The sequence below is a fragment of the Balaenoptera borealis genome, assembly GCF_965194805.1.
Source record: "Balaenoptera borealis genome assembly, chromosome: 19".
NCBI lineage: Eukaryota > Metazoa > Chordata > Mammalia > Artiodactyla > Balaenopteridae > Balaenoptera > Balaenoptera borealis.
In genome coordinates, this window is record NC_138878.1 from 55,025,123 (window position 1) to 55,042,182 (window position 17,060).

At 50.5% G+C, this 17,060-nt stretch overlaps 1 protein-coding gene across 7 annotated transcripts in view; it reads left to right on the forward strand.

Annotated features, from left to right (window-relative positions):
* Positions 1-17,060, forward strand: part of SIPA1L3 (signal induced proliferation associated 1 like 3) — a 238,199-nt gene that overhangs the window by 143,135 nt on the left and 78,004 nt on the right. For all 7 annotated transcript variants that reach the window (XM_082367255.1, XM_082367253.1, XM_082367254.1 and 4 more), the window contains 4 exons: positions 2,801-2,931; positions 11,102-11,290; positions 12,636-12,810; positions 14,679-14,782. In XM_082367255.1, the coding sequence (XP_082223381.1) occupies positions 2,801-2,931; positions 11,102-11,290; positions 12,636-12,810; positions 14,679-14,782 (599 nt within the window). The remainder of the gene's footprint in view (positions 1-2,800; positions 2,932-11,101; positions 11,291-12,635; positions 12,811-14,678; positions 14,783-17,060) is intronic.

Sequence of the window (17,060 nt, forward strand, 5' to 3'; positions counted from 1 at the left end):
CATGGCCTCTGAGCCCTCAGGGTGGTCTCCTGGTCCAAGATGGCTGCTGGAGTTCCAGCCATCACATCCATGTTTCCAGGCAAAGAAAAGGAGGAAAGGATTCAGGCGAAATGTCAGGTCAGCACCCCTACCTTTTTTTTTCCCAAGTCAGCCCCCTTTTTTTTTTTTTTTTAATTAATTTATTTATTTTATTTTATGGCTGTGTTGGGTCTTCGTTTCTGTGCGAGGGCTTTCTCTAGTTGTGGCAAGTGGGGGCCACTCTTCATCACGGTGTGCGGGCCTCTAATTATCGCGGCCTCTCTTGTTGCGGAGCACAGGCTCCAGACGCGCAGGCTCAGTAATTGTGGCTCACGGGCCCAGTTGCTCCGCGGCATGTGGGATCTTCCCAGACCAGGGCTCGAACCTGTGTCCTCTGCATTGGCAGGTGGGTTCTCAACCACTGCGCCACCAGGGAAGCCCAAGTCAGCCCGTTTTAAAGAACATTCTCAGAAGTCCCAGCCAACTGCTTCTGGTTATTGGCCACACCTGTCTGCAAGGCAGGCTGGGAAATGTTAGTTTTTAGGTAGACATAGCCCCTCTCTTTTCTTCCTCCAAGAACAGAGAGTTTCTCTTAAAATGAAAGAAGGGAAGAATAGGTAATGGATAGGTAGCCAGTACTCCACAGCAACTAGTTTAAAAATTTTTTTAAAGCAGCATGCTAGTCAAATACAACAAATGTCAAGTAGATCGTCCAGAGTACAGTCTCTGGAGGTCCACCAGTGTTGGAGTCCGACAGCCCTGGGTTTGGGATGTCTTTTTCATAGCTTATTAGCTACATGACACATTTTACCCCTTGGACTCTGTGTCCTCATGTGAGGAGCAGAGACGATTGTAGCAGAATCGCATGCCCAGAAACAAAATGACACAGAGACTGAAAATTAAGGGATGAAAAAAGAAGTTCAGACAGTCACTAACCAAGAGGAAACTGGTGGGGTGACATCAGTATCACACAAAACAGATTTCAAGGCTAAAAGCATTTGTTAGAAGAACCAAAAGGGCCATTTCTTATTGACTTCTTAAAAATTTACCAAGAAACTGTAATAGTTGTGAACTTTTGTATACCTGGCAACCTGTTTGAGGGGTATATAAATAAAAAACTAATACAGCAACAGGGAGACATGAACAAATCCCCAACCCATGGGAGAAGTTGACAGGGTCGCTCTTTGAAATTGACAAATCTAGTAGCCAGAAAGTAAGGCTGAGAGGATTTGAAACCTGGTTTTGCATTTATATTATATTAATTTTCTACCTAACCAACAGAGAACACGTTCTTTTCAACTTGCACGTAGGAATGCCTACACGGAAGGACTGTGGTAAGGATCAAATAAGATTGTACATCAAAACAGTTCTTCATCAGGCAGATAGTGAGTATTTATCATGGAGCGTTGAAAAGAAGCTGTTTTCTTTCAAAAAATGATTTCTTTGTAGCCCTGGAAACTCATAAATAAGTTAGTCATTGGTCAGTGTTTATTGATTGCCTATTCTATGCTAAGACCGCAAGGTACTGCGTATGCATTGGCGGAAAACAAAACAAAACAGGTCCTGCAGCTGTTTCGGGAATGAACTGATATCTGTGGAGCACACTTATTCTGTTCTCTGACCAGCTGGGGAGATGGTTTAACCCACTGCAGGTGCTGTTCTGATTGGGACCATTAATTAACACACATTTGAGCCTTAGGTAAGCCTTTGATTCACCAAGAGCATCTCATGAGAATAGGAACCATCATTTAAATATTGAGAGCACTGGGGTGGGAAGGAATTTCTGGCAGTGCGTAGCTGCTGACTTCATGGACTTAAGACAGACTGCTGGTGGGCAACCACCACAAGCAGGAGATACTTGGGTTATATATCAGTTAGAACTGTTTGCCTGGAAGGATTATAAGACAGCAGCATGTTTTTTTAAAAAGGGGAGACAGCTGTCATTTTGGGGAGAGAACAGGAGACTTCCTCCATGACTTGTTAAAGACTGTGTCACCATAAGGAAAAAAAGAGTAGTGTTTAAGTTTTCTACGTCTATAGAAATATGGTTAGATAAAGGTGACGCTTGGGGACTGGAATCATGGTCCTTTTCTGTGACAAACATCATGCCCTGGGGGTAGTACTAGCCAACACATCTCATGTGCTTACTCTGTGCCCGGCCCTGTGCTGAGTGCTCCATGCTTATTAACCTATTTAGTCCTTACAACCAGCTGAGAGGGGGGAATCCATCCTTCCTGATACCATTGTACTGATGAGAATGCCATCAAGCGACTTGGGCCACACATCTAATGAGTCCAGGGCCCGGATTTCAGCCGGGCAGAAGCCTCTCTAGACTAGAATCTAACCATTTCACGAGGGCTAATTGGCAGCCAAGCTGCTGAACATTTGCAAATATGGGATAATCACAGCGAAGCTAGGTTTATAACATGGCACGCGCTGCACTAAGCGTTTTTTGTTCGTAGCCTCATTTCACTCTCACATCGGCTCTATGAATCATGGGTAGCATGAGGGCCCCCCATTTCCCAGATGAGAGCACTGAGACTCAGGAAATTTCTGTGACTGGCAAGGGGGTATAGTAAGGTGGGCTTTAACCTCTTACGGTCTCTCCATTGAGTGTGGACGTGACCAGCCGTGAGGTGTGACCAGGATCCCAAGAGCCTGCACAAGAGCTCACGGGTTGCACAAGAGCCTTCCCCGGCTGTCCTCTCAGCAGGCCTGCCAAGGGACGTCACCCCTCCTTCCCAGAGAGCTGACTCTGAGCTCACCTGCTCTTCCCTCTCAGAGCATGCCAATTACTTTGGCGTGGACGAGAAGCTGGGACCAGTGGCCGTGAGCATCAAGCGGGAGAAGCTGGAGGACCACAAGGACCACGGGCCTCAGTACCAGTACAGGATCATCTTCCGGACCCGCGAGGTAGGTCCCATCGCTATTGTTATTATTCCATAAATCACAGCCACTCACATCTATGAGCCCTTACTCTGTGCCAGGTTCTGTGGGCAAGTGCTTCCCCTGTTTCAACTCGTAATCCTTCCAACAGCCTCAGGAGAGCAGTCCTGTCAGTCTCCCCATTTTACAGAAAGGAAGACTGAGATTCAGAAACATGTCTGAAATCAGTGACTAAGTGGCCAGGATTGGAATCCAGTGTGTCTGACTGCAGAGCCCAAGATTCTGACATTTGCAAAAGATTAACTGTGATGAGCATAAAAAATAAAGGGAGAGATATAGGGGATTCTTTCAGGATTGTGAGATGCCCTGCAGAGTGGAAAGGAGAATTAAGGCAGCAAGTCTCGGGCAGGGCAGGAATTGGGGAATCTCAGCAGCAGGCACTGCTGTTGATGTTGATCAGCTCAAAACACTCCCAGCCTGCCTACTTTCATTCAGAATAGAGGATCCCATTGTCCTGGCTTGGTCTGAGGTCTTCCCTTGGAATAAATGCCAGCTGTGGCTAGGGAACAAGGCCCGTTGGGGGCACCCTGCTCGATTAGGACTCTTAAGTTGTAAGTGGCAGAAATCTACTTCTATCTGGTTTAAGACAGAAATAGAATTCATTGGCTCATGTAACTGCAAATCCAGGGGTAGGAATGGCTTCAGGCATAGCTGGACCCAGGCACTCAAATGATGTCACCAGAACTCTGCCTCCTTATCTCTCCCGCTCAGCTGGCTCTGCTGCTTTTTGCATTGTGAATGTCATCCTCTTCTGCTACCAACAGGCTCTCTCCATGTCATGGGAAAATGGGGACTGGCTGCTCAAATCTTTTCCATCTTTATACTTTCTTCTCCACGTTCTTATCTGCTGAATCTCTGGGAAGGACTCTGATTGGCTCTGCTTGGATCACAAGCCTGGGCCAGTCACTGTTGTCAGGGATGATAGAGGACTCTGTCTAGATCTAGGACATGTGCTCCACCCTGGGTCCAGGGGCCGGGCCGGGCACTGTGATTGACAGTTCTGTCAGAGCCACCCACAGGTGGTGGTAGGGGGGCGGTTCCTCAGCAAAAGGTGGGGAGCTAGGCCAGTAGAAATGATAGAGACTTCCAAAAAACCTCAAAGGAAGACCTTTTCAGAAAAGGAGCAATCATCAGCTGGGCAGGCCCCCAAAATGGATCTCCCTCACCCCTGCATTACACCATGCCCCTTGGGCCTGGCCTTTTGCACAGACATGGGAGCCCAACAGGCAGGCACTGCCAGGGAGTTTGGATGTGGGGCGGGCCGATCCTGGACCTCATCCAGACCGGCAGATGCCGCACCGAGGGCCGTAGCCCCATCCCCTCGCAAAGACCTTCCCGCTGAGGGGGAATGAGATGACACAGATGGCAGCGTAGGGGAGGCAGCCCCAAAAACTTGGTGCCCCAGATCACAGGTGGTCACCGGCCCCTGAGTCTCCCCAGCACCCTCCTCCTTCCCTCTCCTCACCTTTCTGGCTAGATGAGCACCAGGGCAGAATGTGAGGTGACAGCTCACACTGTATCCAAGTGTTGTATGACATGTGGGGAGCTGCCAGGTGAAATGACAACGGCAATCATATACTAATCAATAATATCACCAGCTGCTGTTATACTGCAGATTTACTCAACACTGTGTGTCAGGCATTTTCTACACCGATTATGTATATTCACTCACTTAAACGTCGTGACAGTTCTATGATGAAGGCACTATAGTCCTCATTTACAACTGATGAAACAGGCACAGAAAGGTTAAGGGACCTCAGTGAGCGACGGGACGAAGTGTCGGCCCATGCGCCAGCCAGCGCTCGGCCGCCTCTGGGATTCCACTGACTTGGCTCAGACTGCATATCAGACCCATTCAAGAGTTATGAACTCAACTTAATGCCAGCATTTTATGTTATTGGTTTTGTTGTTGTTGTTGTTGTTGTTTTAAATGGAAACAAAATATGTAGAATGATTTTTTTTTTTTAATACCAGACTTTGTTGTAGGTACTGAGAGTCGTGAGACTCTAGTGTGGAGATGCTAGGTCAGGGGATAATGTTTTGCTGTGGTTCCTATTCAGTAGGTTGGAAACTGGCTTGGTGCCATTCCTGGCTCGTTCCTGCTTCCGTTCACTTCCCACCCCCAGCGCCCACAAACTAGCCTCTGATCCACCCCAGGCTGGGCACAGGGCCTTCGCAGCTCAGGGGCACAGGCCTGGGGTTCATCCACTTCACGGAGATTCACTCAGCACCACCACCAGCCAGCCCTGTGCTGGGCACTGAGGAAACAGTGTAAACAAGGCAGCAGAGATGCTCAGGGGACTGCATTTTTGCTGGGGAGGCAGACAATACAGAGATACTCTTGTAAATTATACTACGTGGTACGTGATGACAAGGTGGAAAGTAAAGCAAGGAAGAGAGATAAGTGCGGGGGTGGTAAGATTTTTAGACAGGATGGTCAAGGGAAGTGTCACTCGGAAGGGAACATTTGAGTAAAAGACGTGAAGAAGATGAGAGGAGCCATGTGGACATCTGGAAGAGTGTTCCAGACACAGGGAACATCCAGTGCAAAGGTCCTGAGGCAGGACCAGGCCTGGCACAGTCACTCAGCAGCTATGAAACCTTGGGCACGTGGCTTCTTCTCTCAGAGCCTCTGTTTCCCCCATGGGAATCCCACTCTCACAGGACCATAGTGTGGGCTTGGTGAGGTTGCCCATATAAAGTAGGCAGTGCTGGGCCTGGCACTTGGGGAGAGCCCAGTGAGGATAGCTGTTGGGAGAGGTCTCAGTTTCTTGTCCCCTCGTCACATTCCAGTCAATCCTGTGACTTTTGGCCCACCGTGAGGTTCACAGCCACAAGCAGGCCTTTCTCTGCCCTCACACACATGCAGGCCACACGTGTACTCAGTCCTGGCCCCAGCCCCTTGCAGAGCTGCCTATTGGGCACTAAGGCCTGAGGACCTCGTCATCCTGTCATCTGGAGGGAGGGGCAGTGGCCAACAAGGTTTGCCTTGCCCCTTCCTAAGGCCCTTCCTGCCATGGAGGCAGAGAGTCACGTAACCCAAAAGTGGTAATGACAGTAGCGATAAGAATAGCTGACGCTTTTAGCACGTATTCCTGCCAGGCACTCTTCCAAGTGTTTTATGTGCATTGACCCTTCAGATTCTCTCAGTAGTCCCATGATGTGGGTCCCCTTCCCCCCATTCTACAGATGAGGACTCTTGAGGCCTAGGGCTGTCACTCATCAGCGTCCCCCAGTGGCAGAGCCAGGATATGAACCCAGACTGCCTGTGTCCCCAGCCCGTGCTCTTAACCACTCACCACTCCCTGTGGGGTTGAGTTTTCTGGCTCTGGGAACAGACAGCTTGGGGTTCGGTTGGGCTCTGCCACTCTCTAGCCTTGTGAGCTTAGGCAGATGGCTTTACCCCGGATGCCTCAGTTTCTTCATCTGTAAAATAGACTTCGTACTGTTTGTTCCCTGTGTCCTGGAAAGGCGGGAAGGTTCTCCTGGACTGGCACGCACCAGGTGGGATAGCACAAGGCTGCAGGCAAGTGAGTGCTCTGAGCGGCAGATACTGTGATGACGCTGCCGTCGTGCTGTCGCTCTTTCCCGAAAGGTCAGAGGGCTTTTCTGGGGAGTGAAGGTTCAGCTGACGGTCAGAGTTCTGCCCTTCTCCTGTCTACACACACGTCTCGGGCTCCGGTTAACCAAGGCATGGGGGCCAGAGCGAAGGGCCCAGGCTGTTTTCCAAGCCAGCCGGCTGGCCTGCCCCAGATGGCCGCCCCCGGCCGCCAAGCAGACCGAGTGGGCTCACGTCTCCCAGCAGATGGGATGGGCGTGTTGGCAGCTCTGAGCCTCCCGCCGGGGCGGGAACAGACTGGAGCTGGGCTTCAGGACCACACGCCGAAACATCAGCCCCACCCACCCTGAGCCTGGACAGGACAAGCCGCAGGCCAGGGCTGCCCTGTCCTGAGCCCCTTGCTGGCAGAACACAAGGGATGCCAAGTAGCCAGGGACTCTTTGGCCCAGCAGGCTCGGTGGGTTCCCTTTGGCTCCAAGTATGAGTTTTTGACAGCCTTAGTTTTGTTAGGGTTAGAGGTTTAGATTTTTTTTTTTTTCTTTATTGAAAAAGTAACAGTCACTCATTAAGAATTTAAACAGTATATATGTATACAAAGTAGAAAAGGAAGAATCTTGTATTAAGTGAAAAAAGCAAGTGTAGTAGTGAACCTCATTTGGGACCTCATTTGTGTTCAGTAGGCACCAATGATTGTGTGATGTAATCTCCAAAGCATACTGTTAAGTGGGGGGAAAAACAAACTGTAGCTTCCTATTAAGGTTAAATTTTCTTTAAATTTTTAACTACACATATGGCTTTGTGTAAAAACATTCGACGTGTGTAATGTGATAATGGCTAACACATATATTGAGTGCTCACTGTATGCCAGATACAGTGGTAAAAAAACCCTATACATGGATTATCTTACTGAATCTTTATAACCTTTTGCAACAGGCACTGTTATTCCCCATTTTATAGATAAGGGAACAGGCACAGAGAAATTCAGCAGCTTGCCCAGAGTCACACAGCTAGAGAAGGGGTAGAGCCGGGATTTGAACCGAGGCAGACTGACTCCCAAGTGGCCTCCCAGGAAGAGCTCTTGGAGGGTGGACGCAGCACAGAGGAAGGCAGGGATGCATCTGAGTCGGGAGCTGGTGGAGAACAAGCTGTGCCGATGGGAACCTCCTTGCTGATGTGGCCCTGAATCCCTTTCACAGCTCAGTGAGATGATGCCAGATGTCATCAAGGGTCAGAGCACACAGGGTCTTGCAGCCTGAGCAGCGAGTGTAGTTTTGTTTTGTTTTGTTTTAAGGCACGGGTTTTTTTTTTGAATTTTTCTTTTGGCTGTGTCGGGTTTTAGTTGCAGCACGCGGGATGTTCGTTGAGGCATGCAGGATCTTTCGTTGCGGCGTGCGGGCTTTTCTCTTCTCTAGTTGTGTGTGGGTTCTAGGGCACGTGGGCTCTGTAGTTGTGGCGCACAGGCTCCAGAGCACCTGGGCTCTGTAGTTTGCGGCAGGCGGGCTCTCTCGTTGAGGCATGCAAGCTCAGTAGTTGCGGCGTGTGGGCTTAGTTGCCCCGTGGCATGTGGGGTCTTAGTTCCCTGACCAGGGATCGAACCCATGTCCCCTGCAATTGTAAGGTGGATTCTTTACCACTGGACCACCAGGGAAGTCCCGCGAGTGTAGATTTTATTGGGAGAGAGATGGAACGCTGTCAGCAGGTTCTGCACGGAGGAGAGACACGATCTGACTCAAGCTGCTGCAGGAAGAATGGACTGGAGTGGGGTGGTGGCCGGGCAGGTGCAGGGAGACCAGGAAAAGGCTGCTGTCACAGTCCAGGTAGGACGTGACGGGGGACAGGGCCAGGTGGAGGGCAGAGGGGGCCACACGTTGCAGCCTGCCAGTGCCCTACTTATTATCGCCAGCAGAGAAGGAAAAGCTGGGAGCTTTCCAAGTAGCGGCTTTTGGTCAAGTCTTCAGAGCCAAAAATGTGACCGTAGGCCACCTGTCTCGAGGGTGGAAGAGAATGAGGATTTCTGGTCCACGCTGTCTCTTGGCCCCAGCAGAGGGCGCTGTGGGGCAGTGTCAGCAGGATAGAAAGGCGCTGATCCTGCTGGTGCCTTAATCGAAATTCGCAATCCCAGGGCCAGCCAGACTGGCAGGGCAGAGCCTCCATATCACAGTTTTTCGTGATGTGTTTCAAGACTGTCCTGCTTATCCTAAGAGAGATTTGTTTATTAATTACCAAAGCCGGAACTGGGAACTCCCAGCCATGAGATCATTCATTCCTAACACGCATGCCTCTTGGCCAGGTCCTGTTTGGCAGGGTTAGGCTGTATGCTTAGAGGCAGTGTCATGACACGTCATTTTTGCCATCTCTTGCATCTGTTGACTTGGGGTGACCGTGTTTTTCCAGTTAACGCTGATCCTCCCTCGTCTTTAACCCGTAGCCCCAAGTGTATTTTGGGCGCTGACAGCAATCCCCTTGGGGGAGGATTTTTTCCCCTGTCCTGCTGCAGACTAGGGAGTCTTCTTGCTGTGGTGCAAGAGCTGCTGTGCCTCACCCAGAGCACAGCATAGCCTGGCGGCCAGCAGCACAGCGTAGATGGAAGCCTGAGCTAGTGATAGTGACGACGGGAAGCAGCAGGGGCTCTCAGACGGGGCTGGCGGCGTGTAAATTGGTACAACCACTTGGAAAACGATTTGGCAGTTCAGTAAAATTGAAGATTAACATGCCTGGTGACTCAGCAATTTGTCTCCTAGGTATAAACCCAGACGAAAATGTGTTCATGTGCACTAGGAGGTGCTTCCGTGAGTGTTCCTAACAGCACTGTTCACAGTTGTCAAACGCTGGAAGCAGTTTCCGTGCTCATCAGCAGTAGGGTGGATTAAATCCATTGTGGTAAAAACGTCAGCCTCTTACTGCAACGTGGTCGTATCTCACATCCATAGCATTGAGAGAAAGAAGCCAGATAGAAAAGAACACAAACGACATGAAGCTCAGAAGCAGGCAGAAATAAATTATGGTGTGAAAAGTCAGGGTAGGGTTACCATTAGGGAGGTGGGAAGGGGCACGAAAGAGTTTCCGGAGGCTAGTAATGTATTTCTTGGTCTGGGTGGTGATACCTAGGTATTCACTCTGTGATAATTCCTTGAGCTGTACTTATATGTGTTGTATACTTTTCTGTATATGGATTATATGTCACAGTTAGAAAAAAATTTCAAAGAGAAAAATCATGAGCTTTGGAGACGTCAGACCTGGTTTGGAATCCTGGTTCAGCCACTTAGCTGTGGTGACCTTGGCTAAGGCACCTAGCCTCTTAGAGCTTCAGTTTTCTTATCTGTAAAATGGAGATAGTAAAATCTCCCCTGAACAGACCTATACCTAGATAACTGCTGTCATTCCTGGAATACAGTGCAGTGAACTGTGCCTTCATAAATGTGACTCATTATTAAGATGTATCTGTTAGAAATTGCTTTGTCTGCAAAGTAACAGAAAACATGACTATAGCTAAAACAAATACGGGGTTATTTTAATTATCTAACAGAAGTCTGGGAGTAGGAAGTGGCAGGAAATGACTTCTGTGTGATTTTTTTTGTTGTTGTTTCTTTACTTATGATCACAAGATGGCTTCCACAGCTCCAAACATCTTATCCTTATACCAGTGTCCTTAGAAAAAATGGGCAGGTGGAAAGGGGCTTTCCTTTTACCAGGGAAGAAAATCTGCCCTAGATGTCCTCCCCAAGCTGAATTCCATCCCATCTCATTGCCTGGAACTAGTCATGTAGCCAACTATAGGAAAAACTTGGAAAGCAGCACCTGTGAAAGGGGAATGAGATGGCCATGATTGGCTTGACTCAAGGTTTTCAACCCTGGCTGCACATCAGAATCACCTGAGTAATATTAAAAGAGACAGAGAGAGAGAGAGAGTGAGTGTGTGTGTGTAAGTATACAAATATACAAATATGTAAGTGTGTGTATACATACATACGTGCGTGTATACATACATGTCTGGGCCCCACCACAGACCAGCCAAATCAGAACCATTGGTGGTGATTTTATCAGGAAACCAGGTTGAAAACCAGTGTCACAATTCAAGATCCAAGATGGTACTAGTGTCCAGGGCAGGCAGGTGTTTTACATAAGAGCTTATGGTAATAAGTGTACACATAATATTATTGTGATAATGACAGTAAGAGTGTTTGTTTGAGTGTCTACATCATGGAGCTTGTTTTATTCATTATACCTCTTATTACCTGACATAATCCATCTCCTCACCCGCACGTCAGCTCCAGGAAGACAGGGGTCTTTCTTTTTTCATCATTCGTTGAACAAATGAAGGATGTTCCATCCACTGTCTCATTTAGTTCTCCCAACAGTCCTTGGAAGCTGAGGCTCACAGATAGGCTGTCTCTTGGTCAAGATCACACAGCCAGGAGGCAGCAAGTTCAAGTTGGTCCAGACCTAGTGCTTTCTGGCCCAAGAGCCCAGGCTACTAACCATCCCACATGTCGCTTTGAGAACCGGACACCCTCATGGGCTCTCATCCCTTCCCGAGTCCTGAGAGCCTCCTAACCTTCCCTCCTCTCCCTCGAGCAGCTCACCACCCTGCGTGGCTCCATCCTGGAGGACGCCACACCCACAGCCATGAAGCATGGGACAGGGCGGGGACTGCCCCTGAAGGACGCCCTGGAGTATGTCATCCCCGAGCTCAACATCCACTGCCTGCGGCTGGCTCTCAACACTCCCAAGGTGACGGAGCAGCTGCTGAAGCTCGACGAGCAAGGGGTGAGCCGGGAGCCAGGGAGGGGGATGGGGGGGCACTGGGGCAGCAGCCTGCAGCCCCACTCCCGGTACCTCCTTCTGTCTTGGTCACTTGTTTTTTTCTCTGAAGAACAGAAACCCACTCAGGTTAGTTCCAGTAAAAGGAAAGGTCTCTTATCAAATTCTAGGGGTGCCAAGAGCCTGAATGTGACTGGGTCTTAGGAGGGAAATAGTCTAGGAACAAAACAGCCACCAGGTTCCCGTGTGTGTGTGTGTGTGTGTGTGCACGGGAGCATGTGCGTGCTCCCTCTCCCTCACTGCACACTGCCTCCCTCTGCTTCTCTGGCCCTCCCACAGCTCACAGAATTACTGTTAGGATTATAGGCACACACAGGCCCCAGCTAGCTGGCTCTCAGTCCCAGGAGAGCCTCTGACTGGCCCACACTTAGGTCACATGACTGTCGATGGTCCAATCACCAGTGAACAGAGGAATCAGGGATACATAAAACAAACATGGAGGACTTCCCTGGTGGCACAATGATAAGAATCTGCCTGCCAACGCAGGGGACACGGGTTCGAGCCCTGGTCCGGGAGGATCCCACATGCCGCGGAGCAACTAAGCCCGTGCACCACAACTACTGAGCCTGCGCTCTAGAGCCCGTGAGCCACAACTACTGAGCCTGCGCTCTAGAGCCCGTGAGCCACAACTACTGAGCCCACGTGCCACAACTACTGAGCCTGTGAGCCACAACTACTGAGCCCGCGAGCCACAACTACTGAAGCCCACGTGCCTAGAACCTGTGCTCTGCAGCGAGAGAAGCCACCACAATGAGAAGCCCGCGCACCGCAACAAAGAGTAGCCCCCGCTCGCCACAACTAGGGAAAACCCGCGCGCAGCAGCAAAGACCCAACGCACCAAAAATAAATAAATAAAATTAATTAATTAATTAAGTAAAAAAAACAACAACATGGTTATCAAGGGCTCACCCCCTAAAAAACAATGTCGACTAGACTGAGTCCTCCAGAATTTCCTTTTGCAGAACCTTAGCCAGGGCCAGTCCACCTACTGTGGGAAGCCCGCCAAGGTCTTTCCCTTGAGAAAATGGCGTCGCCAGCCGCCCTCCGCGCTCATGTAGAAAGCACGAGAATGGCGGCACCAGCACCTTGTTGTGCCTCTCTGGAATGGCAGGGTGGCAGAGGGACAACTGGGACGTGCCCCCATGCCTTTTTTCTTCTTTGTCTGTGGCACTGAATTCCTGTGTGACCCCGGCAGCTCCCCGGGCTCTGCGCCCGAGAGAGCCTGCTTTGTTCCATGCCCCCCTCCATCTCTGCCTGGCCTGCCTCCCTGACGCCACTCTCGCCTCTGCAGCTCTGCCGGAAACACAAAGTGGGCATCCTCTACTGCAAGGCCGGCCAGAGCTCGGAGGAGGAGATGTACAACAACGAGGAGGCCGGGCCGGCCTTTGAGGAGTTCCTCTCCCTCATCGGAGAGAAGGTCTGCCTGAAGGGCTTCACCAAGTACGCCGCCCAGCTGGACGTCAAGAGTAAGTGGCAGCGGCGGGTGGCCTTGCGGGGGGAGCAGGGTGAGTCCCAACCGCACACTCATCCCGTGAGCTAAGGTCCAAAGGCCTGGTGATACCCAGGTGAGGACTCCGGGCAGCGGGAGCTCGAGGACTCTGTTGGTGGGAGTGCGGGCAGTGCAGCCACTCTGGACAGCAGTACCTCATATTCTAGTAAAGTCTGAAGACTCACTTGCCCTGTGGGTCAGCCCTTGCTCTCCTAGACACGTCCGCTGAGATCCTGTGCACATGTGCGCTGGGAGACGTCCTGAGGGGTCATAGCCACAGACACCTGCATGGTGCCCAGTGTGCACAAGGCCCCCGGGGAATACAGTGCTCCTGGCCAGTGTCCCCATCTAACAGGCAGGGCTGCCCTGGCCTCACAGCCACCTGGAGGTCACCTGGCTCTGGCACTGGCCAACCAAGGCTTCGGTGGCTTCGGTGACCTCACCTGTCACAGCTTCTCCCCTATAATGGAAGCCCACAAGGATAGGGATTCCTCGGTCTGTTTTACTGCTGCTTCCCCTGCACCTACAGTTAAATAAAGCTAGTGGACCTCAGTGCTCAAAAAGGCCAAGGAGTAGGCTTCCAGGGTGAGTGTGGCACCGTGGAGTTACTTGCAGTGCGGTTTGTGGGTTCACTCACACATCCAGCAAAAACAACCTCCTGGCTGTCCTCCCTGGGCAGGAAGGAGCAGTTCAAGATGATACGAGCAAATATGGGGAACCCAACCTCATGTGGGCGCTGGGCCTCAAGAACATGGCACGTGACCCGAGAGGGATGAGTTGGAATAAAATAGGCAAAGAGGGAGCAGGAAGTGCGTTCCAGGGAGAAAGAACAGCACGTGCAAAAGCCCTGAGGTCTAAAGGCTGTTGTTCAGGGAATTAATGTGAAGGAGGAAGTGAGGGAGGCCGGCGGGGGCCTCACCATGCAGGACCTTTAGGGCTAAAGATTAGGGATTTGGGTCTGTTTCCTATGAGAATTTTGAAACTCATAAGAGGCAGCATTGAATACTGTTAAGGAAACACTCTGGAGTCAGACAGCCTGAGTTCCGGTCCAGACGCCACCACTCACTGAAGCGTGTGTGACCTTGGGCAAGTCACTCCCTCCCTGTGCCTCAGTTTCCCCCATGGAGCCCCTAATCAGGTGTTTCTCCGTGGTCATAACGCCCTCCCATTAGAGATGAACAGTATTCTGACTCTTATGATTATCATTTCCTTCTTTTCTTCATAGTTTTGCCATCTTCATATGCATCTCTAAATAATATAATTCGTTTTGCCTGTTTGACAACATAATGTGAATGGAATCATACAGTTTGTGCTCCTTTGTGTCTGGCCATTGTATTCGTGGGATTTGCCCATGTGGTGGCTGTGACTCATTTCTTTTCATGGCCGTGTACTTTTCCACAGTATGAACTGTTTATCTATTCCTTGGACTAACATTTGGAGGATACTTGTACCCATATTCCGGGGCATCTGTGTACAATTTCTCTAGGCTGTGATCCTAGGAGGTGAAGTGCTGGGTCATCAATTAAGCCTATCTTCAGGTTCAGTCGATCTTACTAAAGAGTTTTCCAAAGGGGTTGTACCAATTTACACACCTGACCAGCCACACAGAGGCTTCCAGTTGCTCCACATCCCCACCAACCCTTGGCACTGTCAGACTCTTCAATGTTTACCAGCCTGGTGGGTGCTTAATGTACGGTTTCCTTTTTATCTTAAATTTACTGAATTTTAAAGGGTGGAGTTAAGTGAAAACATCGAGGAGTTAAAAACTAACACAGATGGCATGTGGGATATGGCAGGAGCCCAGGGGTTTTGGAGACGTGGTGCTAACTGGTGTTTCTGTTTCAGCTGACTCCACGGGAACCCACTCCCTCTACACGACGTACCAGGACTATGAGATCATGTTCCACGTCTCCACTCTGCTCCCTTATACCCCCAACAACAGGCAGCAGGTCAGTGGGGTCCAGGGTGGGGGCCCCAAGTGACTTCCGGTGGGTGCACAGCTGAACCCGCGGCACTCTCCCTCCCCACAGCTGGTTAGCTGGCTGCCTGCCCGGCACTGTCTCCCCTGGCACCATCCTGTGCAGCACGTGGAGGCCTTTGGCCCTGGAGACCCTCTGCATCACGGTCTCATCACCTGGGGGTTGGAGACTAGGTCAGGTGTCATTCACTGTCAGTTTTTTTTTTTTTTTTTTTTTTTAATTTATTTTATTTTTTATTTTATTTTATTTTTGGCTGTGTTGGGTCTTCATTGCTGCGCACTGGCTTCCTCTAGTTGCGGTGAGCGGGGGCTACTCTTTGTTACAGTGCGCAGGCCTCTCATTGTGGTGGCTTCTCTTATTGTGGAGCACGGGCTCTAGGGTGCGCGGGCTTCAGTAGTTGTGGCACGCGGGCTCAGTAGTTGTGGCTCGCGGGCTCTAGAGCGCAGTCTCAGTAGTTGTGGCGCACGGGCTTAGTTGGTCCGCGGCATGTGGGATCTTCCGGGACCAGGGCTCGAACCCGTGTCCCCTGCGTTGGCAGGCGGATTCGTAACCACTGCGCCACCAGGGAAGGCCTCACTGTCAGTTTTTTTCTAACGGTTTCCTTGGCCATTCTGCTACCCCAACTCCCCTCAAGAGTCTCTTGAGTCATCAGGGATCCTGTGGGAAAAAAAAAAAAAGTGAATCAGTCAACATTATTTCGACTGCAAGTGACAGAAGCACAAATCAAACTGGCAAAAGCAAAAACATGGGATTTACTGGGTTAGGTAATTCTCAAGTACTGGGAGAGGGCTGGCTTTAGGTATGGCTGGATCTAGGAGCTCAAACAGTGTTAGGAATTCTTTGCATTTCTCGCCTCTGCTTTTCTTCGTAGCGGCCTTATTCACAGATCTTCCCAAGTAGTGCAGAGTCGCCCCCCAGCCGCCCTCGCCTTAACATCCCACCAGCTTTGCTACCACGGGAGAAAGAGAGCTGTGTCTTGCAGAAGTCCCAGAAACGTTTCAGGAATGAATCTCATTGGACCACTCACTTGCCAGGCCCAGGGCAGGGATGGAATGGGCTGATTGGCCAAGCCTGAAGGACATGCCCACCCGTAGAGAGGGAGAGTGAGGTCAGCTCAGCTTGAAACGTTGACAGAGATCAGGGAGGTGCTTTCCCAAGCGGGACGGACACGGCTGCCAGAAGGAGGAGGAGGAGGAGGTGCTGGGTGGGTACAACAGCTGACGCCCGCCGCCAGGGGCCTCCTCTCCTGGACACGCCATGCATGCTCAGTCCGGGAGCAGTTTCTAATGAACAGAAACCCCACAGACTTATGGTTTAGCGTATGTATTTTTTTCCATTGGTGCAGGTGATGTTGTAGATTTCACTGGCCGAAAATGGTCAGATATCGGTGATTTCAGAAGGTTCACCTAATAGCAGCTGTAAGAGCATTGCTGTCATTAGGCCTGGGTTGGAGTTCTTTCTCTGCCACTTCCTAGCTGTGTAATCTCACCTCCCTGAGCCTCAGATCCCTCCTCTGTAAAATGGGCGGAATGGTAGCACCCATGTCTCGGGGTCATTGGGAAAGGACCCTGCACTCACGCATGAAACTGGGGCTCGAGTCAGGGCCCGACACGGGAGGCGCACAGGAAGCAGACAGAAACCTACTCCTGGACGTCTGGGAGGCATGGTGAGGAAAGCTTGGGTTGTGGAGTCAAGCAGAAGTGGGTTCAAATCCTGGCTGTTTCCCTCCATGACTGTGTGACTTAGGGCAAGACGTTTAACCCCCGGGAACCTAGCTTTTCTCATCGGTAAAAGGAGGCAGGATGAGTTAATGCCTCACAGCCTTGTTGTAAAGATGAAACGAGGACTTCCCTGGTGGCACGGTGGTTAAGAATCCGCCTGCCAATGCAGGAGACACGGGTTCGATCCCTGGTCCGGGAAGATCCCACATGCTGCGGAGCAACTAAGCCCGTGCACCGCAACTACTTAGCCTGCGCTCTAGAGCCCGTAAGCCACAACTACTGAGCCCGCACACCCTAGAGCCCGCATGCAGCAAAGAAGACCCAGTGCAGCCCCAAAATAAATAAATAAATAAATAATTTTTTTAAAAAAAGATGAAACGAGGTTGCAGCTTTCAGATGTGGATGTAAAATGCCTAGTACAGGGCCGGCCACAGTAATGGGTGCTTTATCTAGCAATTTAATTTAATCCAGTGTAAAACACACATAAAGAGCTAACAGTTTAACAGTGTGAGTTGTGCCACTCAGTG